This window comes from Gymnodraco acuticeps, unplaced genomic scaffold (genome assembly GCF_902827175.1).
Source record: "Gymnodraco acuticeps unplaced genomic scaffold, fGymAcu1.1, whole genome shotgun sequence".
In the NCBI taxonomy this organism is placed as follows: domain Eukaryota; kingdom Metazoa; phylum Chordata; class Actinopteri; order Perciformes; family Bathydraconidae; genus Gymnodraco; species Gymnodraco acuticeps.
The window spans coordinates 577,730-601,830 of record NW_022990947.1 but is presented as its reverse complement, the minus strand read 5'-3'; the positions used below and the strand labels follow the sequence as shown (position 1 = coordinate 601,830).

General features: G+C 40.9%; 1 protein-coding gene across 1 annotated transcript in view; it reads right to left on the bottom strand.

Moving 5' to 3' along the window:
* Window positions 1–489: 489 nt before the first annotated feature.
* The window catches only part of fbxl17 (F-box and leucine-rich repeat protein 17), a 245,833-nt gene continuing 222,221 nt past the window's right edge, over window positions 490–24,101 (bottom strand). The window contains exons 10-11 of the mRNA XM_034234925.1: window positions 21,485–21,627; window positions 490–2,688 (exon numbers count right to left, since the gene is read on the bottom strand). Coding sequence (XP_034090816.1) covers window positions 2,551–2,688; window positions 21,485–21,627 — 281 coding nt within the window. The 3' untranslated portion in view covers window positions 490–2,550. The remainder of the gene's footprint in view (window positions 2,689–21,484; window positions 21,628–24,101) is intronic.

Sequence of the window (24,101 nt, the reverse complement as noted above, 5' to 3'; positions counted from 1 at the left end):
GCTGATGTTTCCTCACTTTGTTTCAGATGTGAACTGCTGTGATGGTGACAATAGTTCTGACCTTGACAACACTTGTAATGGAAATGCAGGCTGATTGTTGTGTCATTGTGCTCAATAGAAAAATACATTATCAGTGCATGGGTATCAGTGGAAAACATTTATTAATACAAATACAGAGGCTTTGGTATGTAATACTTGCATATTCCAAGGCGCCTGTTGATGGTAAACCTGGTGGTATACTTGTTGCATTGTACAGTACCTGAGCATACAGATTCTGTGTTGGATTTAAATTCCACGATGTCTACAGTTATATATATTGTGGTTGAGATGCAATTGTTGTAATGAGAAGTCGAACAAAGTAAAAAAGAACATCCGATATGTTTAAGCAGTCGTCCGATGATGTCAAATGAGTGGAAAAGTACTCCACTGTCATTTTGAATATTCTTCTCCTGCCTCAACTGCATACATACAAAAGGAAAAGAGAAAAAAAAGCTTGAAGTAGTGTTTTATTCATCTTTATGTAAATCCAGTCATTTACGGTTGCCTTAACAAATCAGGAATCAAGTGTGTCAACATCTAGCAAAGAAGAAAGTGCATATAGGGATTACAAAAGAACAGAAACTGAACAAAAACAGGCCGAGGGAAAACTCTCCATCGGTTAAAGTCTACAACTTCTGACAAGGGTAAAATGAAGGTGTTTTTAATTGTCTGAATCTCTATATGCTGTAGAAAGTTTACAGTTCCACCCACACCCCTCAGCTCAGCAAGCTATTGTTCATGTCTGAGACAGTGTGTGGAGGCCGAGCCCAGAGCAGGTTCACACCATAGAAAAATACCCTGGTTATTAGCATTTTTAACTGTACACTGCTGAGGTTCTATAGAATAGATGCAAAACGAACAACTTTCTCATATAATCTTTCATTGGACCTGGTTATTGGCCCAAGCCGTTTTTTTTGTTTGTTTTCTTTTTTTAAATCCTACACCACTAAGAAAGATAAATCCCTCATTACATTGCTACATAGCTAATGTTAAGTATATGTTCAAAACCAATAATAGGCTAAGTAAATCCCACACAGTATTATATGAATACATCAGATCAAACAATGGGTTTATGGTATCCTATTAAACTCAAACATTTCTTCAGTAAATGATGGTTGCTAAATAGATGGCAATATCCTACTAACCACTTAAGGCAACGTTTCCTCTAACCTATCATCACGGTGGTTGTGGTTAATATTCTGATAACATGGTTTTTAATTAAAGGCAACTTCTATTTCAAGCATTATTTTATTCTGTACTGACTCAAGTTGATGCTCAGTCAACCCTAAATGTATGCATGGCATTAACAAACAGCAAGTCCTACAGATCAGCAGTAGCTATATCTGTAGCCGAAAAAAAGAAGATGAGGATCTTAATGTAAACATGCAGTTTTTTGGAACATAATCAATGCTGTTTTCCTGCCATGAATTGACCAGGTGTTGAACTTTCTTTTGTACCGTGACAATGTGCATATTAAGTCACAGCAAAGAGCTCTGTCCTTCAAAATGGAGTCTTGTGAAACATCATGAGTCCACAAATGCCTTTAACACTGTACTGAACATCCATAGAAGAAAAAAAGAAAACGTCTACTGTAATTGGACAAAATAAACATCACAGTGCCTCAAGTGAGATCTGAAGCACGGGCGGTTCTGTTGTCTTTAGGTCTGAAGTTGTGGATGTCGTCTCTGATCCTTAAGTCTCTGATCTGTCCTGTGCGATCTCACTGCAGCAGTCAAGTTCAGTTTGAAGGGAGTAAACACTGCAGAGGGCCGACCTCAACGCATCGCTCAGGAACATCTGCAATCCTTTTTTTTTACTCCATGCTCATTAAAAATATTATTTTCCAATGTTACCCGAATGTCTTTAAACAAATGATGCGTTTATTTTGATCTTTTTCACGTGTTGAGGACCAGACCGCTGCTCATACATCTTGACCATTTCTCCATCCAAAGTGATACGGACAACTTACAATGTATGAGTTATAAATACTCTTAACAACTGAGTAACACTCACCTAAATATATATCAAAAAACACTTGTTGGTGCACTGCTTTGCACCAAAACAAACTAGTCACTGTTCTGGTCAAAGAACTATATTGTTGGATGTAATCTGACTTATTGACAATGATGATGCGGACGATTCAGTCATGTATAACCTAAGATTGATAGAATTCTCACTTTACCATAAAATACCCATATTTTTCATAAATGATTCAAATTGAATATTTGCTTTCAATGAAACAAATGATGAACTGAAACTTTGTGAGTGTGAAGCTACATGTTCACATGCATGTCCGAACAGTGGCTGGGAGGCAGACATGACTGAGCTGCAAATATTGTGTGATTGTGTCTGTGCACAAAAAGGGCCTCCGTGTAGCTGTGTGTGTGTGTGTGTGTGTGTGTGTGTGTGTGTGTGTGTGTGTGTGTGTGTGTGTGTGTGTGTGTGTGTGTGTGTGTGTGTGTGTGTGTGTGTGTGAGAGTGAGAGTGAGAGTGAGAGAGCTCTAGCAGTAGCTACGAAGTGTTCGATGTGTTGGGGCTCCAGCCCATTTGATAAGCTCTCTCCAGGGTTCTCTTGCAATCCTGCATCACCGTGCTGAAAACAATGTGAGGGTACTGCACCACCAGCCTCTCCACTGTCTCCTCGTTCACCTGCAAAACACAAAGAAAAAACCCACACACTGTTAACGTACTGATTAAATGATCAGATTCACCTCCATGACAAAAATAATAAAATCGTTTTTGATGGCAAATAAAGATACATCCTTACTCTGTCTTCCTCAGCAGAAGTTCAGGTTTCAAGGAATTGTGGATTTTTAAACTCTCCATTATACTAAGCACATTTTGGATTAAAAAAATAGTGGGGAAAAAATCTACATCTGCTGATGAAGAGTCTTTAATACCATGGACAGTTCCGATGAAAGAATTACTGCACCTTGAGTTGAGCTTATCCATATTAGGTGCTATGGAATGGTCTTAACACAACTCTCTCAAATGTTGACTGTCATCAACAATTAAAATCAAGACTCTGAAAAAAATTATTAGCAGCCTACTCTAACTAACCAAAAAAAAACTGGAAATGGGTGTATGTATGTATGTATGTGTACATATGTATGTGTATGTATATATATAATGTAGTTTATCTGTGTGAGAATGTAATTACGGAATTATCTTTTACTTACTTTTACCTTCAACAGGATGACTAACAGGAGGGCTACTTCTGTATAGCTATGCTTTCTGCCCTCCCACTTCTACTAATTTGGTTTCTTTTTAAGATGTACAAACTGTCTAAATTGTTGAAATTGTAGAATAAATAATTTAAAAGAAAAGTTGAGATTTGTATTTTTTTTTCAACAGCTGTTTTGAAGGCCAACTAAGCACGACTGTCATCTTTGCTCACTGCCTACATGTTTGTTTTATTTGATCAAAGTATTACCAGTTTCTAGTCATTCTTTATAACAATTGTCAGCTACCCATATGTACATTGATATCGTTTTGTGTCCACCTATAGTCATTCCTCCTTTTTATACTTTGAAAGCAATTAAGAGATAGCTTCATAAGAGATTTACTACAGATGTTGGTATATTAGACCCATTGTCCAGGTCCATACCATGAGACAACCAATTTCAGAATCTTTCCAGAGTCTTTGACAAAGTATCAGACATATTTCCAGGGAGTTGATGATTTAAAAATAGGCAAATCAGATTTAAACCAAATAAATGCAACATAAATAATGCTTTAGGAATAATAAATACAGACTTAAAAATAAATCTCTTGACCATCTCTGCATCGCCCATGACGCCCTGTTGAGATAATCAGACACAGAGATTGAACTGCGGGGTGTTTTCAAAGTGACAGTGTAGCAGACTAACATGAATGAAAGGAAATGTCTTAAAAGCGAACAATGTATGCACATACACACACGACTGGACTCTGGCGATGGGTTTAGCACTGGAGGACAGCTGAGCTCACAAGGCAAATGAGGCCTTCATGTTCTCACAGGACTAGAAAGACAAGCAGCTAATAGCTACTCCCGCCCTTTTCTGCCAGTCTAAAACTCTGCCAGACCGTCACAGAAAACCAAGAGTGAGAACGCCTGAGAATCTGACAAAGAGCAGAGGCAGAGTAACCCTGGAGACCTTGAGGGGTTAACCACAACCCACCCAGAACCAACCCCCGCCCACCCGCGAGCATGACACTTTCCAGGGGAAATGATGTATAAACACTCACACACATGTTGAGCACACAGTCATCCGTTGTTGCCAAAGCAGTGATAAAGTGTTCTACAGTTTCCCCCAACCTCATTGCCCAAGAGCGCTTTGGTTTTTGGGATTTCTGGAAGAAAAGCTTCGCTGGGTAACAGAACCCTGGCTCTAGCTCAGGGTATGATCTGCTTTAAGTTGAGGGTATCAGCAATTCCTTGTTAAGTGGAGAAATTGAGAAAACAAATGGACAGACACAGTCAGGGTAAAGCAGCAGAATCAGAGAGAGTAATAAGCGCACTTGAGAGAGCAGAACACTGATTCTCAGGTCACAGAAAAAAGATGGACAGCAAATGTGAATTCAAGAAGACTATAAGGCAACAAGAGCCTTCCCTTTAAGAGGAAGAAACAGCAAGATGACGTTTGGGTGCTTGAGGTAAACGCACTGAGGCTGATCAAACTCTTTCAGGATACTGCAGATAAGATCAAATAAAATCAACACCATGGTGTAAAAAAGTATTTCTTATTTTCATCTCTTTAGTTTTTCTGATCTGACTGAGCCAATTCAGAGAATAAGTGCTAAAAGCAGTTGTTACTCAGTTCTCTCTACAGCCAGATTTCAAAAGGGGACGTTGCGGTTTATGCTCACTCTTAAAAACTATAAGCAACAATGGCGACCCCACCCTCTTTTCTTCACCCACAAACACCTGAAGTTACTTACAAATATGCTGTACGTTTCCTCCACAGAGCACCAAAGCAGGAGCAGAAGAGCAGCATACATGAAACCTCCTAAAGCTGCTACTACAGAGACAAGTTAAGTGTGTTATGACATATGGCTGAGTCTCATTAGCAGATAAAATGACAAACCCCCGATTGCCTTCATAACATATTATACTATATTCTTGAAAAGAGAATGAAACATCCCCCAGCTCATTAATCAGAGCTTAATTACAATTAAAACAGATCTAAAGAATAGACCTGTCAAACTGATGGGAGGCCATAACATTCATTAATGCTAATGTAGTGTAGCTTCACTCGTTGAGAAAACACAGCGCACACAGAATGGATCCCAATCAAAACGCTGAATCATTTCCTAATTGCTAGTTGCGTCAACGCTAAATGTTTATGTTGCATCAGGATCACTTGGATGAAATCATGAAAAGAATAACTAACTAACCTTGTTGATAAGTCTGTGAGTGAAGAGACCATTTTTATGTTGTTTTTTTCCACTTTTGAAAAAATGTAATTACTGACACATGCAACAGGCTTCAAACGATTGGAAATCAAATATCTTATTATGGGAGGCAATCAAGTTGTAGACAAGCCTGTATACATTTGAAATGGTTACAACACAGCACAGAAACCCAATGTACCTGGTTTAATTAATTGGCTAGGTTCATTTTTCAAACATTTTATTGCCCGCGGTTAGAACATTTTGCTGACAGAAAATCAGTTGACAGAGGCATTTATGCATCACAGCCTCCATTAACCGAGTTACTTTAAATCTTAAAAAGGCAGCCTTTCTTTAAAATAAACCCTCTCCTAGCTATGTTCCCAGAGTTCACAGCTACAATCTTCCTTCCAGAGCAGGGATTTGTGCCCTTTGCATGGCTCTGTGGTATGTTGAATGAGACGTGATGACATCACCACACCTGCTTGGTATTTGTGGCTCTGAGCTGATGTTAGACATGAAGGTCAGACCAAAGCTGTGGGTAGCTGGCTGGCAGAGAGGAGAGTCTTCTGGTTACAGCACTACTGCCACAGACTTCTTTAAAACCGGTGATTCAGCTGTTTTATCCTACTGTGAAATGTTGTTACTGGGCAAAACTGCGACTAACGGTATTTGTTGCTAGGCAACATAAGCTTAAAAAAGCTATCGGAAAGCAATGGGGCCTCTGGTGTTGGGAAAGGTGCTTTAGATATATTACTGTGGAAGGACGTTTTTTTTTCCTTTTACCCCATGCATCCCTTAGTATACTGTACTGACCCCCCCCCCCCCACCACAACCTGCTGCCAAGTCTGTCGGAGAGCCATATGATGGAGCAGATCACTGCTCACTGATTCTAATCTTTGAGCAGCATCTGGGAGCCCAGCCACAGCTATCTGGAGCGAGGCCTATACTTATGATATTTTCCCCCATTTTAACTTCAAAGATGCTGCCCTGTAGATCTAAGTGCGCTGTAATGCATGCTGAAGGGTAATGTGCTGTTGTCAGGGTTTACAAGAGGGCGAGGGAGGGATGAGGGGAAAACAAAAAGATGCATGTCTGATATGCTGCTCAGCAAAAAGCATTTGAACAAGCTGTACGGCATACGTGAATAGTTTATAGCGTTGTGTGTGTGAGCGGCTGTTGACAAGCGCTCCTCTACTTTTACATGTGACGGCTGAAGGTAAGTGACGGGATGACCTTTGCTTTCTCTGGGAGTGTGGTCTTTCTTAACAATGAGCCCTTTTTTAAGTCTGATCCTCGGATGCAAATGCACTCTATCACCACATAAAAAACACATATACCGCAAGCGCTGGGCCTTCCCCTAGTAAGCAGCGCAGTAAAACACGTCGTAAAGATGACTAATGGAGCAGCAGCGGCTCACATTCTCAGTGGGAAAAAGAAGAACAGGGTCGTAAATCGATAATCAGATACACATACAGGAAGATGCATATCATATTAGACCGGGTTGTGAGAACACCCTCTGAGTCCTCCTAGCAATCAATGTAGGGAAATGGAATACAACAAAGTGGGAGAGAGTTGAGGAAGTACAGTGTTAAAAAAAATGAATATGAAGCCTCCTGAGGACTCTAATGTACACCGCAACAATCACCCTGAAAACAAAACACTCACAGTTGATATGAACAATTTCAGAGCTGAATGTAAATCCGTGCTGATATTAGAAAACAAAGATATGTTTAGTAGTCTGTTTGACAAAAAACTATTTATTTTTCAATAAAAATTGCCCTATTTATTTGTATTCCCTCTGTGTTTTCTTTCAATTCAGACGGGTAGGGATCTTTTTTTCTTTCCCATACATTTACTTTGGCCATGTGGCAGCCACTGCCGGTCCCCGGCCCATAAAGAGAGACAAATACCACCGTTCCCTTTCTACTTCCATGAAGAGAGTGTATCAGTCAAGCAGTAAATACATTTGGGGGTAAATGTTTAAAAAGCCTGTTTAGGCAGCAGAAGAATGCAGTGCATCAGGTCTTAGTAAAAGGCAGCTTAAACAAGTCTGGATTTAAACAAGCCAGATTTATGGCCTTCTTAAACTGCTCAGAGAAAAAGCCCCTGTTGTAAAGTTTATAAACGAGTGACTGGACAACTGAAAGATAGTCTCTGATAAGAAGGAGAGGTATAGGAGGGAGGGAGGAATGAATGGGAAAGAAAGGAAAGGAGGCCGTGGATTTTAGAAATGTAGAGACAGCAAAGAGGTTACCACAAACCCATTCTGAAAGATTCAATATTCTAAATGAACTATTGATGCATTGGCTTGGATGCAAGCTTAATGAATAGACTGCTCTTTACCAAGGAAAGCCTGAGCTCAAACATTTAGATTTTGTCTCAAAGCGACCCTGCAGTGCATGGCTCTGAATGCGCTTTTAGAAACCAGGTCAGGCACCGCTTGCGACAACTGAGGTCTGGTACCGCTCACAAACCCTCACCTCTGCACAATATCAGACAGCAGCAGAACTGAAAAGCAGAGTGTCAGAGCATACACCCATTCACACGCACATGGAGGAATGGGGTCTCAACTGAACAGGGTCAGAGAAAGAGGTTCTGGAGGCCAGGTTTGTAAACCCTACACTCCATCACGCGTGACAAAGGTAACTAAAGGAATGAGTACGAGGCTCAGCACAATCTCTCTTTCTACGCAGGCCTTCTTATCTCGGGAGACATGAGCAAAACATTCAATAACTCAAAAGACTTTCACAATTTATTTGTTGTTCTCTAAAAAATCACTATCACAGCTAAATGTATAAGTTTGAACAAAAGAAAAAGCTAATTAAAAAGTGTTGTGGTGACCAAAAACCCTTAGAGTAAGATTTGGTGTTCTAGTCAAAGTTATACTCATAAACCTGTATTTATTTTTGCATTTAAAACATACAATTTGGTATAATAAAAGGAACAACATGCAAAGCCAAATGATGCTTTAAATGTCTAGAGGTAAGACAATCTAAGGCACCAGAAAAATTATGTACAACAATTAACTTTTGTCTTACAAATAATTATTGTATTATAGATAATTCTAAGTCTAATGAGGTCCAGGTAGGGCCCGTTCTATTGATGCTGATCTTAGGTCTGTGAATCATTATGTCAAACACCCAAGAATATTGAACCAAAGTCTCTGATAACTCACGTGGTGCATCATTATCACAGAAGGAGAAAATGTGTTTTTAAAGCAAGATGGTCAGCGGAAGCAGTCTGTTTGCTAATTCGTACCTTTTGATCCATTCATCCTAAATTCAATTGTTTATGAATCGTTTATTATTTATGTCTATTAAAACTGATTTCATATAATCCATTTTGATTTGTGTGTGATTTTCCACAGGTCTGTTTCGATCGGGTCCCAACCAAGGAGCTCTACTCTTCGACCAAATGTTTCACCATTCACAGTGAATCTGACAAATGTATATTATAACTATCGAAATTAATTATTTACATCTTTCAGCAATTGTTAAATGTTCTCTGTTGGGGTTAAAACCCTTTAATACACTAAAGAGAAAAATAAAGAGACACACACACACACACACACACACACACACACACACACACACACACACACACACACACACACACACACACACACACACACACACACACACACACACACACACACACACACACACACACACACACACACACACACACACACACACACACGGAACAAATTCCAGAGCAGCTTACTGGAGGTCAGACACAAGCAGAATTCCTTACATATAATCACAACAGAGCTACTGTGTTTACTTTTTTTTACCTCGCATGACTCCCTTGTTCTTCAGAATAAATAAAGAATGAGGACAGCTTGACCCTGTCCTTTCAAAGAACACCACGATACAAAATTCATAGTGACTCCTTAGAGCGTGGAGAGCTTGGATTAGATTTGTGGAAAGTTACACACAGGGCATTGAGCAAGACATTGGAGTCTCATCTGTAAAACTAACGTTGGAGTGGACATTAGAGACACTCATGGTGAGTATCTTGAATCGTGACTTTATTCTGAATGATCACGAAAGAACACTAACATTAAAGCCAAGTTCTTTTGTAAGTTTTGTGCTAAACGCTGTCATTAGAGGAACACATCTTAACAGTATGATACATCTGTATGTATTTCGTGAATTTTTGTCTCATTGAAATTGTTCTTTTTCTCACATGTTACTCATCTTCCACACTTCATAGGAACAGTATTTTTGACAAAACGTATTCAAAGCATTGACATCCATTATCTATACAGCTTTAAATAAAAAAGCTGGACATCAATCAGGGGCTTAATCCATACCCCGCATAACATTCACTGAGGGGGCTACATTGTCATTAGCATTAAAAAGCTAATTCATCACCAACACAGTAAGACTCTGCGCCTGCAGGCTACATACGGGCTGTGACCTCCTGTTATCTCTGCCGAGAAGGAAAACACGTAGTTATTGTTTAAAGACATATCAGGATTGGCAAGTCTGAGTACCCAGGCCACACTGAGTTGTGTCTACTGTCTGTCCATGAGATTATGTTGACCTCCATTGTGATGAGTAAACAGCAGTGGATGAAGGAGGAAGACCAGGAGAGGGAGAAAGCGGGGAAGGCTGAAAGACAAGACAGGGGGGCAACTTGGATGAACTAATTTAATTAACAAGAGATGTGAGCAGCATCCAAAAGTCAAACAACCTTGGATGTCCTTGCTTAAGGAAGGGGAGGGGAGGGAGTAACTGAGAGACAAAAAGAGGGAGTAGGGGTTAAAAGAAAAGTAAGGACAAGGTGGAGGCAAACAAAAGCAAGAGTGTGTATATGAGTGTATGTGAGCCAGGTTTAGGTCAAGTTTACGAGTTTGAGTGTCTGGAAGATTTTTGTTGAAGGGCAATTCTGAGATACTCAGTGAACTCTGTCGCTGTCTCACTTTATTCCAACCTCTCTCCTTCACTGTCCCTTGCTCCTGCCCTTTAGAAACAAGATCAAGGGATGATCAGGAGGCGGCTTCAGTTAAGACTGCCAATCAATATGGCTCTTCTGTGTGGGATGAGACTCCAAGATTACACTGAAAAGCACAAATAGCAAATGACTCTTTCAAACTACTTTCCTGACTTTGAACATTCAAGCCTGACCAAAGCCTGGAAAATAGGAACCAGGGGAACATCTCTATCCTATATTTTCCATAATTCCTCCTCACTTTGCAAGCCTTTAAAACTAAGAACCCCTGCCGGTCAAAAATAACAACACTCATCACAGAAAGTTTTGCCCAACTCCAAAACTCTCATTTCCTAAACGAGAGTTAAAATGCCCCCTAAATCTTCACCATACTTCATCTTTGTTTTCCTCACTCTAAACCTCCAGGCCCTGAACAATTAGGCCGTTGTTTATGCCTGCAAATTGCTGCGCCGTGCCTATCTGTGTATGGTCCCCGGCAGCTGGATGCACCGGTGGAACGACGATATTGATTGGTATGTCTGTTCTTTTAATAAGGTCTGTCTGGTTGCTCTATCTGGGGGTGCAGCCGTGCTCATACCTGCTCCCCAAACGCAGCTCCACCTCGGTTCAGGTAATGGGAGAACACTTCAAAACTGCTTACAGAAAACACTTTTGCGGGGGCCATTTGTAAAGGGAATAGCCAGCACTCAGTCTATTGTTTCATTTCATCTAATTTTACTTTCTCTTGGTTTCTGTCATCCGTTTAATCATTTTCTCATTCTTTTTTTCCCTAGAAGCCACTCCTCGTTTTACTTTCATTTTCCCTCCTTCATCTGCTCCATAACTATGATAACTCTTACTCTCTCCACTAGTTGTCCCTGAAGGGGCCAGTAGTCAGTGTTATTATCATCAGGCTCCGTGCTGACGCGGTGAGTTTGCTTCCTTCTCTGCTTCACAACCTGGACTGCCCATTTGTTTTCACTCAAATGAAGTAGTGGAAATGAAGCAGTGAAAAAAAGAAGGATAAGAAGAGAGTAGAGGGGTAAATTATTTAAGATGAGGGGAAAGAAAAGGAAGGCAGAGGTCAGCGAAGAGGAAAGGAGAGGGAATGGACAGGCAGAGAAAGAGGATAAGAAGGAAAATGAGATACATGTAGATTTGAGCAAGCTGTGAAAAAGCTTCTAAAGAAAACATTGAACTGAGGCCGAAAAATATCTAAATCCCCATAGTGATACATCAGCAAAGACTGAAGTCTACATTTTCCAATTAACCAGTAGGATCCATTATAGAAAACAGCATCTTAACACAATTAAGAGACATATGAAAAGAGTGTCAAGATTAGATACACTGTATAGCATTCAGCTGTAAGGCTGTCTCTGTGTCAGGACAATTGTCTTTACTTTATGGTTGGCTAAAAAGAGATACATTACATTACATTACATTGCATTTAGCTGACGCTTTTATCCAAAGCGACTTACAATAAGTGCTTTCGACCAACAAAATACAAACTTGAAGAAAACAGAATACAGTGGGGCAAAAAAGTATTTAGTCAGCCACCAATTGTGCAAGTTCTCCCACTTAAAAAGATGAGAGAGGCCTGTAATAAAAAAAAATCCAGAAAATATAACAATAACAAAAGTTCATCTCAATACTTTGTTATATACCCTTTGTTGGCAATGATAGAGGTCAAACGTTTTCTGTAAGTCTTCACAAGGTTTTCACACACTGTTGCTGGTATTTTGGCCCATTCCTCCATGCAGATCTCCTCTAGAGCAGTGATGTTTTGGGGCTGTCGCTGGGCAACACAGACTTTCAACTCCCTCCAAAGATTTTCTATGGGGTTGAGATCAGGAGACTGGCTAGGCCACTCCAGGACCTTGAAATGCTTCTTACGAAGCCACTCCTTCGTTGCCCGGGCGGTGTGTTTGGGATCATTGTCATGCTGAAAGACCCAGCCACGTTTCATCTTCAATGCCCTTGCTGATGGAAGGAGGTTGCCACTCAAAATCGCACGATACATGGCCCCATTCATTCTTTCCTTTACACGGATCAGTCGTCCTGGTCCCTTTGCAGAAAAACAGCCCCAAAGCATGATGTTTCCACCCCCATGTGTCACAGTAGGTATGGTGTTCTTTGGATGCAACTCAGCATTCTTTCTCCTCCAAACACGTCTAGTTGAGTTTTTACCAAAAAGTTCTATTTTGGTTTCATCTGACCATATGACATTCTCCCAATCCTCTTCTGGATCATCTAAATGCTCTCTAGCAAACTTCAGACGGGCCTGGACATGTACTGGCTTAAGCAGGGGGACACGTCTGGCACTGCAGGATTTGAGTCCCTGGCGGCGTAGTGTGTTACTGATGGTAGCCTTTGTTACTTTGGTCCCAGCTCTCTGCAGGTCATTGACTAGGTCCCCCCGTGTGGTTCTGGGATCTTTGCTCACCGTTCTTGTGATCATTTTGACCCCACGGGGTGAGATCTTGCGTGGAGCCCCAGATCGAGGGAGATTATCAGTGGACTTGTATGTCTTCCATTTTCTAATAATTGCTCCCACAGTTGATTTCTTCACACCAAGCTGCTTACCTATTGCAGATTCAGTCTTCCCAGCCTGGTGCAGGTCTACAATTTTGTTTCTGGTGTCCTTTGACAGCTCTTTGGTCTTGGCCATAGTGGAGTTTGGAGTGTGACTGTTTGAGGTTGTGGACAGGTGTCTTTTATACTGATAACGAGTTCAAACAAGTGCCATTAATACAGTTAACGAGTGGAGGACAGAGGAGGCTCTTAAAGAAGAAGCTACAGGTCTGTGAGAGCCAGAAATCTTGTTTGTTTGTAGGTGACCAAATACTTATTTTACCGAGGAATTTACCAATTCATTCATTAAAAATCCTACAATGTGATTTCCTGGATTCTTTCCCCCCATTCTGTCTCTCATAGTTGAAGTGTACCTAGGATGAAAATTACAGACCTCTCATCTTTTTAGTACTTACGTGTGTGCCATCTCTCAACGACTAACAAAGTCAGGCTTTCAAAAGAGAAAAGAAAGGAGAAAAAGAGAGAGGGACTAAAGGGCCACAGTATGTCACCCAGTTTTTCAAAGAAAAGGTGGGTGTGGTCTATGAGTGGTGGAAATGTGTCTGTTAGCTAAGCGTAGTCCATTGTAAATAATAATTGTTATGTTTTTTTTTTACTAAGCTGATATTAAGTACTGTTAATATCTATAAAGAAAATGCAGAGGTTTTTAATTTCACTCCTCTTTTAGCTGACATTTAACAAATGCGGGTACATTTTTAGCAGCTATTCATACTAAATCAGTTGTCCCTCCCCCTGGTGCCAGGACCAACAGATCCATCTCTAGACTTAGAAGCCCTGTCCCCCCATAAGTGTTATATTTTCACAGCTCAGTGTCAGTAAATAGTGTGCGGTTAGTATTGGACTACAAGATAGATGCAAGCCTGTACAGGTAGTAGGAGTTATTTAAAGCATAAATGAGGCGTGTGGCACAATGGATAGAGCCTTGGTGTTGGGATCAGGGGGTCACAGCAGGTTCAAACCCCACTGCAGTCAGCATGTCATTGTGTCCCTAGGCAAGACACTTCACCCCAAAATTGCTCCTGTGGGATTGTCCACAGTATTGAGTATGTTAGTCGCTTTGGATAAAAGCGTCTAACAAGTAACATGTAATGTAAAAAATGAGTCGGTTGGGTTCTGGAGGTGTTGTTACAGCAATTGTGCTTGGTTGGCGTGGTCTGGGCCTGGTGGTGGGGCCCAATGTGATATATTTTCATGGGGCCCAAAATCCCTGCCGGCGCCCCTGGTTGTGTGAGTGTATGGCCAGAGGGCAGGACCTATAAATACATTTACTACCCAATAGCATTGTGAGGCTGAACAAAAGGACCTTTTGACTATGTAAATGTAGTCTTTTAAAAAGAAAAAACATTTACTGACAATTTTAGGATAGCTTAAAGTAATGTTGTAAAATTACAACCGGGGGCCTTACAGGGTTATGGGCTATTGTTTATTGTTATTTACTTTAAGATGTTTATTCTTAACCTATCATTGAATTTAAAAACCCTTATTTAAATGATGTGTGCGTGTCTCTGTATTCCTGATGATACACTGAGAGAATGAGCTCATAGTGCTGCTGATCATCATAAGCTAAACAGTCTGTATATTGCATTACATTTGTATAATGTAAGCTTCGTTGATACTTTGCCTGCGGGAATACACAAAAAATAGTTAGATATACAGAATATTATGTGATCTATTCCACCACTTAATCCCAAATAATGTAGAGGTGTGTTGTACAGTAGGTGCCTTAAATAACCCCTTATTTTCTAGTGAGATGTATTTTTATGTTCATATAATAGTGATTTCAATGCCACCCCAAAATGATCACTGTTTCCATCCTGGCCACCCCACCCTCACCAGCGGTGAGTAAAGGTGAGTCAGAAAAAGAAGAGCGAATATAATCAACCTTTTTTTCAAAGTGGTTAACAAAGTCGCTTGACAGAAGGGAGGAAGGGGCTTTGGGAGGGTCCAGGAGGGAGGAGAAGATGGAAAATAGTTTTTTGGGATTGGAATAGGAGGATTGGATCTTATCTTGAAAGAAAGTGCTTTTTGCCTGAGAGATCCAAGCAGAGAAAGAGGAGAGGAGAGCCTGATAGGTTAGGAGGTCGTCATGGTGTTTGGATTTCCACCGTTTCCGCTCTGCTGCCCGAAGGATGGTTCTATTAGCACGCAGTGCGTCAGTAGTAGCATTTAGTGAATTTGTGGGAGTTTGGCATATGTATGTGTTTCTGCTTCAGAGTCTCTGTGTGTGCCCAGTGCAATGAGCAGAATATATGTACTATATCGCTCTCATTTGATTGAAAGTGAACTCTGCTCTGCGTTTCACCACTATAAAGCATAGCCTCGATTAATAGTTAATATTCCATTGTGTTTGTGTTTGTGTAAGAAGATGAATTCCCCACACAAAGAGGACCTAACATGTTACAGCAGACTCACTGGGGAGCGGACTTTTCAGTGACAGACGCAATGACATGTGTGGCACTGCTGAGCAAAAGAGGAACTGTTTTTCAGAAGATTAAGGCACTTTTTCCTTGAGTCTTTCAGCTGAATACTTCAAAAGACAGCCATAGAGGCAGGGCTGAAAGAGAACTAAATGAATTGATTTGATTATTTTTGGGTGAGTCTGGATCAATCGCATTCTTTCCCCTCGTCAGAACTGTGTCGTGGGCGGAAGGGTGTAATCATTGGAGGCAGGCGGAGCACGCCATTTGCCCAGGCCTGGAGGGGTTCTGATTTCAATGCTCCATTATGAACCGTGTTAACAGCAAATAACATAAATTCCTCTCGGAAAGAACACACACTGTTACACACAGACACATCGTATTTGAGCAACTATAAACACACTGAGACACAAAGAAAATCCTTCAGGCAGAGAGGAAAGGAAAAAAAGTCAGTGGGACAAACGCACACATTCCATACTATTAAAACCGTATATCACCCAGCCACTTAAAGGACAGTCTAAATAAGAAAATATTCTGAGATCAACTAGACTTCACTTGGATCTGTGCCGGTGCAAGGTCTGTGTTTGTATAGATGTAAAAAAAAATCTCAAATTCTTCATATCTGTCTAAATGGCATTGGACTTAAAAGTCAGGCTGCCTGGTAGTAAAATGTATACAGTACGGAAGCACGTTTGTATAAACTGTGATGGAGGAAATCGATCCCTCACACTGCTCCACATGAGGAGAGCCAGATGGATCCTGTTAACAGTTCTTAAATGAATTCTACACTTTCTAAGTCCTGTGACATTCAGGGAAGCTGTTACATTAAAATTCCCAGCGTTTTGACAATTCCAAACAAATGTACACAGACCGAGCGGAGCTGTCGAGGCGGAGAGCAAACTGGGTTGTCTGCACTGTGTGTCAAGGTTATCACAGGACTGTATTTGTCTAAGACTGACAGGACCCCGTCTGAAACCTAACCCCACATTAGTTATTGTGGGATAAAGCTTTGTGGGGCAGGAAAGGAAAAAAGGAAGGAGGGAGAGAGAAACTTAAACCATGATTTATTTTAAATAGCCAAACGTGTGGTGCAGAAGTTACCTGAACATCTGTAAGGCAGGCAGGCTAAGGCAGGCCGAATGCTGAAGAGAAGGCCTTTTTCCTTATGTGATATGGTAATTAGCTATTATTTTTACCACAGTGTTGCAGTTATTTGTACTAAATTCTTTACAAAATACACATCCTGAACTAAAACCAAGCAACATCCTTTTAAGGGAAATATTAACTTTGGAATATTTGCAATATGTCCAAAACACTGTCAACACAGATCTCACAAGGATTAACCACCTGCCAAAGCAGACCACAGTGAGCAGGTGTATATAACTATTTATTTTCGCAAAGCAAACATTCATGGTTGGTTTGCAAGGCAGGATGATTTTGGGTTGGGGCCACTGTCAATGATCCCCTTAGCTACAGTATGTTGGCTTGGACAGTAGGTGCATGATGGGTAAATATTGAGATGGTTCCTCAAGTGTGTAGATCCTGGGGCTAAACAAACGAAGGTTGTTCCGAGTGTGAGAGCAATTAAAGAAAATACCATCCAGAGAACATATTCTACACTGAAGAAGTTTTTCCTGGAATCTCCTCCTGTTATTGCCCTATGTTGAATGTAATCATCAATACATGCAGTTGAACAACCTAAGAGCCAAGGAGAAATGTGTCCTACACTGCAGAAGCGCGGATGACCTTATATGCTGGTCATTCACGCTGTCAACACTGGGCTGAGGAAGGAAAGAGAAACAAGCGTATGCATGGAGAACACTACGCCTTGCATCTTATTCTAAACAATGGAGATTTTAATAAAATGAGGCATAAGGAAAAAAAATCTAATGGATTTGTCAACATAAAGAAGAGACGCTGTGGCGGAGAGAAATCTAAAGTTAAGTAATTTGCACAAGACTTTCATTATGTGGGAACCTTGTGGAATTGAGAGTTATCCCCCAGCTTCTGCATTTTCCCAGAACCGAATTAAGTGCAGAGATGAGATTAGTTTGCCCAGAGATTGAATTGGACATGCCTCCGGATTTTACTGCTGTGATACACAAATAAAGCATGATACAACTTTGCTAGAGGCTGAAATGTCAAATGCAAACCCGGAAAAAAATCATGACCAAATTGAATATGCTCTCTATACTAAAAACACATTTTGCGAAGTACTTACAAATATTGATTTGGTTTATTAAAGTGACACAACATGCAACACAGATTAAAACCACTGTGAAACCTTGTAAAAAAGGTTCACCAAGCAGTGGTCAAAGAACTTATATTTAGTGTGTAATTTTATTTTATTAAAGTCACTTGACTTCCTCGAGCAGAGAAGAAGCGTAGCAGCAGTGTGGCCAAGGGGTTGAAAAGTCACACAGTCAAATCAGACAACAGCCAATAATAACCCTGTCACAGTGACCTTGATAAAGAGATCCAACAGCCCTATCTGTGGGTATTTCCGGAGAGGAGTGTCAGCTGCGTTAATGCCTAAATGGGTAATGCTGTCAATTTAAAACAACTTTTTAAAAACCCAGAAGCACCAGTCTTTAACTGAGGTGAGTGAAGAGTCTCCAGAGCAGAGCAGGGGGGTTGGGGGCAGGAGGTTTAAACTAAGGCTGCAGCCACACGAGGACAAAAACGGCCGCTTGCGTTACTGTTTAGTGTCATATAGACCATTCGACCACACGAGGACGACCGCATACGGCACTAAACGACTGAGGAAACGATAACGGGTCCCAAGGTCGATAGAACGGCATACGCAACGCTCTGGGGGGTCAAACAGCTCCGTGTGTGCGCCCTATACGATCATTTTCTGATAATGATTGCGCAATAGCCCCGGCTCTCCCCACCTCTGCTGCTCACCTCCTTGTACCCCGCGCCATTGCTGATGTGTTTCGCCACCAACAACAACAATGGCGGATCGCAGAGTTGCTATCGTGCTCCGGACGCTACTGACCATGATACAGTTATTTGTGCAACATCTACAGCAGACTTACACATCCGGGGGGGGATCTTACTCGCTGCTTTTGTGGATATGTACTGCAGCTTCAGCGATCATTTTCTGATAATGATTGCGCAATAGCCCCGCCTCTCCCCACCTCTGCTGCTCACCCCCGCGTCAAAGTAAACTGCACACTGAATTCAGATTATTTATCTTTCTCTCGATATGGACATAAACGCGAGTGAAGTCTAATCTGACAGGACGGAGACACCTCTCAAACTACCTAAACTAGTTATAAATATGTTTATTTGTACTGTCGGCCGGGTCACTCATTACTGGATCAGCTGCTGCATGAGACGGACACTGACGCTGTCCGAAGAGAGGGTGGAAAAATAGAGGCTCCGTGTATTTTATTATTATATTATATAGAGTCTTTATTCATTTGTTTTAAAGCTCAATAAATAACAAAGAAGACCTTTGACCGACACTTTTATAATTTTGTCGGAAGGTATACACTTTAATACACGTTGACTGGCGAAAAACTCTGCCCGGTTCCCTCGGCCCCCACCGCGGAGAATAAACAGAAGGGCAACCATGACAACCATGCTTCTTCGCTGCTTTTGTGGAGGAAGTTACAGCGCCACGTACAGGCTCCTGCATATGTACTGCAGCTTCTCCAGCGGTTGGAGCGGTCTCGTGTGGGCAGACACTATCCGGATAACTATTGCGTGTGGACGGAAGCTTGTTTGCGATTGCGTTTGCGTTAATCCTATGCGTTTAGCCGTTTTCGTCCTCGTGTCGCCGGGGTCTAAGGAGGGCAGGAGAGAGATGAGATATGAGTGTTCACTTCTGCCCCTGGACTTACTTGGAGATAACCACAATCTTCATCAGCGCTCACCTCCTCACCTTTTTGACTCATTCTGTAGCTCACATTTTCAGTATTAACAATATATTCCTGTTTTTCTGTTTCCCTCTGAGCACGCTTTGTATTACAACCATTCCTCTCTCTTTCTCCTCCTGAAACTTGACCTAATGTACTGTAACTCCTTCTCACACCTAACATCATTAAAAAACAAACAATAATAACAACAGCAACAAAGAAAGTAGGAGCCGTTGGCAGGTTTTTTCCCACATAGGCCAGACCAATCCTCACCACTACTGCAGACTCATTTGGAATGCTACATTTTAGTACTCAAAAGCCTGGAAACTGAGCAATGGTCGAAGGGGGCAAACATGCCATGAATTAAATCTGTGATTCAGAGCTGGTAATGTTCCTGACCTTGCAAACTGTCAAACTCTTCTATTTGTTCAAATCACACTCCATTACAACTTTAATAGTACAACATTACAGCTTTATTTAGCTCCGTCACCCCCACATTTCCCCCTTCAAAGCAGAGAGAGAATAATTATTTATCTTTCCATCGTCTAGGCAAAAAGATGAGTATGAATATCACATCTAAAGAAAGAGATGGAAAGATAAATAAGAGCAGAGGGATAGTTGAATGTTTTCCGTTGGTAGGGCAAGAGCATGAAAGCATAAAGTGTATTGAAACTAGGAAATATTGTTATTCCAGTAAAGATATAGGTCATTCCAGAACAGAGTTTTTATTACTCTGGCTGTAGATATCGATTGTAGGGTCACTGGGTCGGCAGAAGGGAAGTAAATGAAAATGGAATCTAAGTGATCACCTGCTATGTAATGCAGTTTCTCTTTATTACTCTTAGATAAATATGATAGATACACATTCATGTCTGCAATAATGTGGATTGAGTGTGCTGCTTCATCACTGAGATCTAACATATAGGGGTCACTGTCAGACCCTCATATGTTTTAATTTCATTACAGCATAAATAGATAAATATGATACACCGATGTTCTTGTCGCAGTTAACGATCTCCGGGCAGGCATTTTTATCTGAAAAATCCATAGGGTCAATCCTTAGGCCACGGCACGCAGATACCACTGATTTTATAATGTAGGAATAAAAATGATGAGTTCCCAACCCGGTGTAAGGGCCTCAACTTTAAGTCAAATCTTATACTCCCTCCTTTTCTTCCCTGCCGACTTTTACAGTACTTTCACTTTTTACTGCACAGCACGGGGCTTTAAATTAGTTTAGCCCTAAACCCAAATGTAAAATGTGGCCTGAACAACAAAAGGCTCACTAAAACATACTATTACACTCACCATATGCAGGCCCACCAGCATTGGGAGTATGACCTGTGCTGTGTACTACGCTACAGAACAAGAACGCAGGCTGTAGAATATCAGCACAGGCTAAAGTTTCTTGGTTAGGCAGCTGCTCACTTTCCCTTCCTTGTCTGCCCTCATCCCACTCATGTCACACTGAATGATCCCACACTAAGTGGATGCATCTGTGTGGTAGCAGCTCCACTGAGCCAATTGGAGAGGTGGGAGGAGTTGTTAGTTACCATGGCACTACAACTAAATGTGCTTCTATCAGGTTGGTGATTGGACGGGTTAGAGGCCAGATGAAGGTTTAAGAGTGACTCTGGATAGAATGTTGGTCAGACCCAGAGGTGAGTAGGTTTGAGAGGGGTCACTGTGTCCCTTCCCTTCTTTTATAACCAAAATGGCTGATGGACATACGGAGCACAGCAGTGGTGACTTAGCTTAAACATGTTGGTACATGATTGTATTCATACAAATATATGAACGTTCAAAATATAATTCATTTTCTAATATGAATAATTCACTTTGTTTTCTGATAACAACAATATTGTATTATTGCCCCGTTTTAGATACAATAGCAACAGGTTTGCAATCAGCAAGCAATCTGAGTCTGATTGCACACCTGTTGCTATTGTAATTAGAACTGGGCAAAAATACAGTATTTTGCACACACAACCACCATATGTTACCCACAGTTAGAGAACAATGGGGGCGGTAACAACTGCACTAAAGTGAGGCTAATGATAATTATTATCATTCTGACGATTATTTTAATTCTGCAAATTCTCATAATGTTTTTTGCTGTCCACATAACAAAAAAGACACCATTTTGCTCTTTTTCACATTTCCAAAAGCATCCTTTGAGATGGCTGCACACATACATTAGGTACTGTACTGCACTGACAGGGAACCAGACAGCAGCAGACATATAGGGCTGAGCCATGTTACCTTGTCACATCTCATGAGGCCCAGGTAGCGGAGGGACTTGCTGCTCTGAGCGATCTGTGTGGCTCCCTGGTCTGTGATGTCCTTACACCAGCCGGCATCCACAGTCTCTATGGTGCTGCTGTACTGGCCTATGGCTATCAGAGCTGTGGAAACAGGAGGGAGAGCGAGAGAGGGGTGAGGGTAAGGAGGGACGGAGAGAAACAAGTGAAGGTGTTAGTCTGACACCCGCTCTCATGCAAATGCAGCAGCATCATCCTCCCATAGAGACGCACAGTAATTCCAGATGGAACCAGTGTCATCTGGCCAGCTGTGACAAATACGACAATGTTTGCACAACACCTTGGAATTATCCACACATACAAGGTAACACACTGAAACACACACATCACACACATACACAACTATGTTTGTTCAGACTGCTGCAGGATTCATCCATTAGAGCATTGGCAATAGTCACATTGATTGATTGATTGATTGATTGAAAAGTTTATTAACAGCTTGTATATTGGGTACAGTACAGTACAGCTCAAAACATACAATTGTTAAGGGGATGCAAACCAGAGAAAGACTTTCGTCTTGTTTACATCAGGGTCCCCCATTTCCAATTCATCACAGCACTGAAAGGCAATGACATCGTGCCAGGGTATGATTTAATTCTGAAGATGTGTATGTGCAACCCAGTCTCATGGCATTTCATGTTCACCAACACGATTTTTAATCTATTGATTCGTGTTCACCAACACGATTTCCCCCTTTTTTTCGTGTTGCACAGCACGATTTTAAAAGCAATGTATTTCTACTGGTAATGTGTTTCGTGCCTGCAGGCTGCAGCACGTCTTTTTCTCCGGTCGGGTCGTGGAAGACCGGAAGCTGTGTGGTTCATAACAACATGTTCTTACTCAATATCAAGCCACAGTTATTGCTTTTATTTTAAATCGTTTAATTTCGGACTTCACAGACCGTGAGGAAAATAAATGGGGCTCAGAGCCTCAGGATACTGAAATCTGTATTTTTATAAATATTTTTTTCCTTCTAATTTGTTATTCTTTTCAAAATAACACACTGTTATTTACTCACCAATAATACACAATTATCCTTGCTTTTATTTATTGGTTTAATTCCATAATCTAGGGCTTTTTTGGCGTCCGTCAGCAACTGAATTTCAAAATAAAAATAACCGGAAACAGACGTAAGCATTTCGAGTGATTACCCAAGATCCTCAGCTATGGTCTTAAGCAAGCTGATTGGATGTTTTAGCCGCAATGCATGCTGGGATTTGGTGTTTATATTATATGAAATCCGGAAAACATTTTAAAAGAATAAAATAATACTTAATTCCGGGTGCTCTTTATTTTCTCTTTGAAAGTCATCACATAATGGCATTGTAATACACGGTTCGGCTGCATTGTATATTACAGATCTGCCGTAGTTCTTTATTTATAGAGCCCTGATGAGAAGACCTTTGGAAAAACTGAAGAAATGCCGCCGAAACTGAATACTTGACGTGGATCAAGAATTAAACAACATCTTCAATTTCTCTTCACACAATACGTCTCCTTACAGTATCAACACTAATTCGGCTGACTTTTACATTTGATCTAATTCATAGATAGGTTATATTTACACCAGGGTTGCCAACTTTGGGTACCTGGCTGGAGTGAGATTTTGGTATCATGGGTTTGATTACACATATGCGCACGAAATGACTGCTATCGTGTCAGTAGCGGGACCTTAGCATATATATAGGATATATATTTACAATATATACAAAGACACAATATTGGACACAGAATATAAAGGGCACACAGTTTCATTCACTAATGAAAGTCAAACACATGTTTGTTTCCACTGTTTTATTGTGTGCATAGGCCTGTCGCGATAAGCAATTAATTGACTTATCGTACGATAAATTAAAATTAACTCGATAAATTGCCATTTACATGAGGATGTGACTAGCAGTTTGAAAGGATGTACTTGAATTATTATTATATATTATCAGTATGTCAGTGGTCTAAAATGGTCATACAACGGTGCCGACAATATTATCGTTTATCGCAATAATTTCCGGGAAAATTTATCCAACAAAATAAATTATCGTGAGAGGCCTATACACACACACAAACACATCTACAGACTTACTCCAAACTGCTAAATATATTAATTAACACACTCACTCTCATACTCTTTGACTCTATTTTGGCCTAGTAGAACAATAAGCAGCAGACTTTTACTTTTTATCATTTCTACTGGATCTTAGATCTGCGCATGCGCAATATGGGGCGGAGTATTTTTGTTGGGTAATCTATGGTAGGGCTAACGGTTAACCCATACAGTGGTGGGGCTCAAGTCAGTATTTGCAATGTAATTACATACACGCTCCCCTTGACAGTGAAACGCCACGCGTGAGGGTTAGATTATTTCCCTGTCTCAATCCAAATTGAACTGTATGAAATAAAAAGGCACATTTGTCTTGTAGTAAATAAAAAGGGCGACCTGGAGCCAATCCTGCAATTTCCCCACAGGTGAAAGAGTTGACATGCTGAAAACCCAACCCCTGCAGGGGGGTCTGGGGGGATTCTCCCCCAGGAGATTTTTTGAAATACTAACATAAAATACA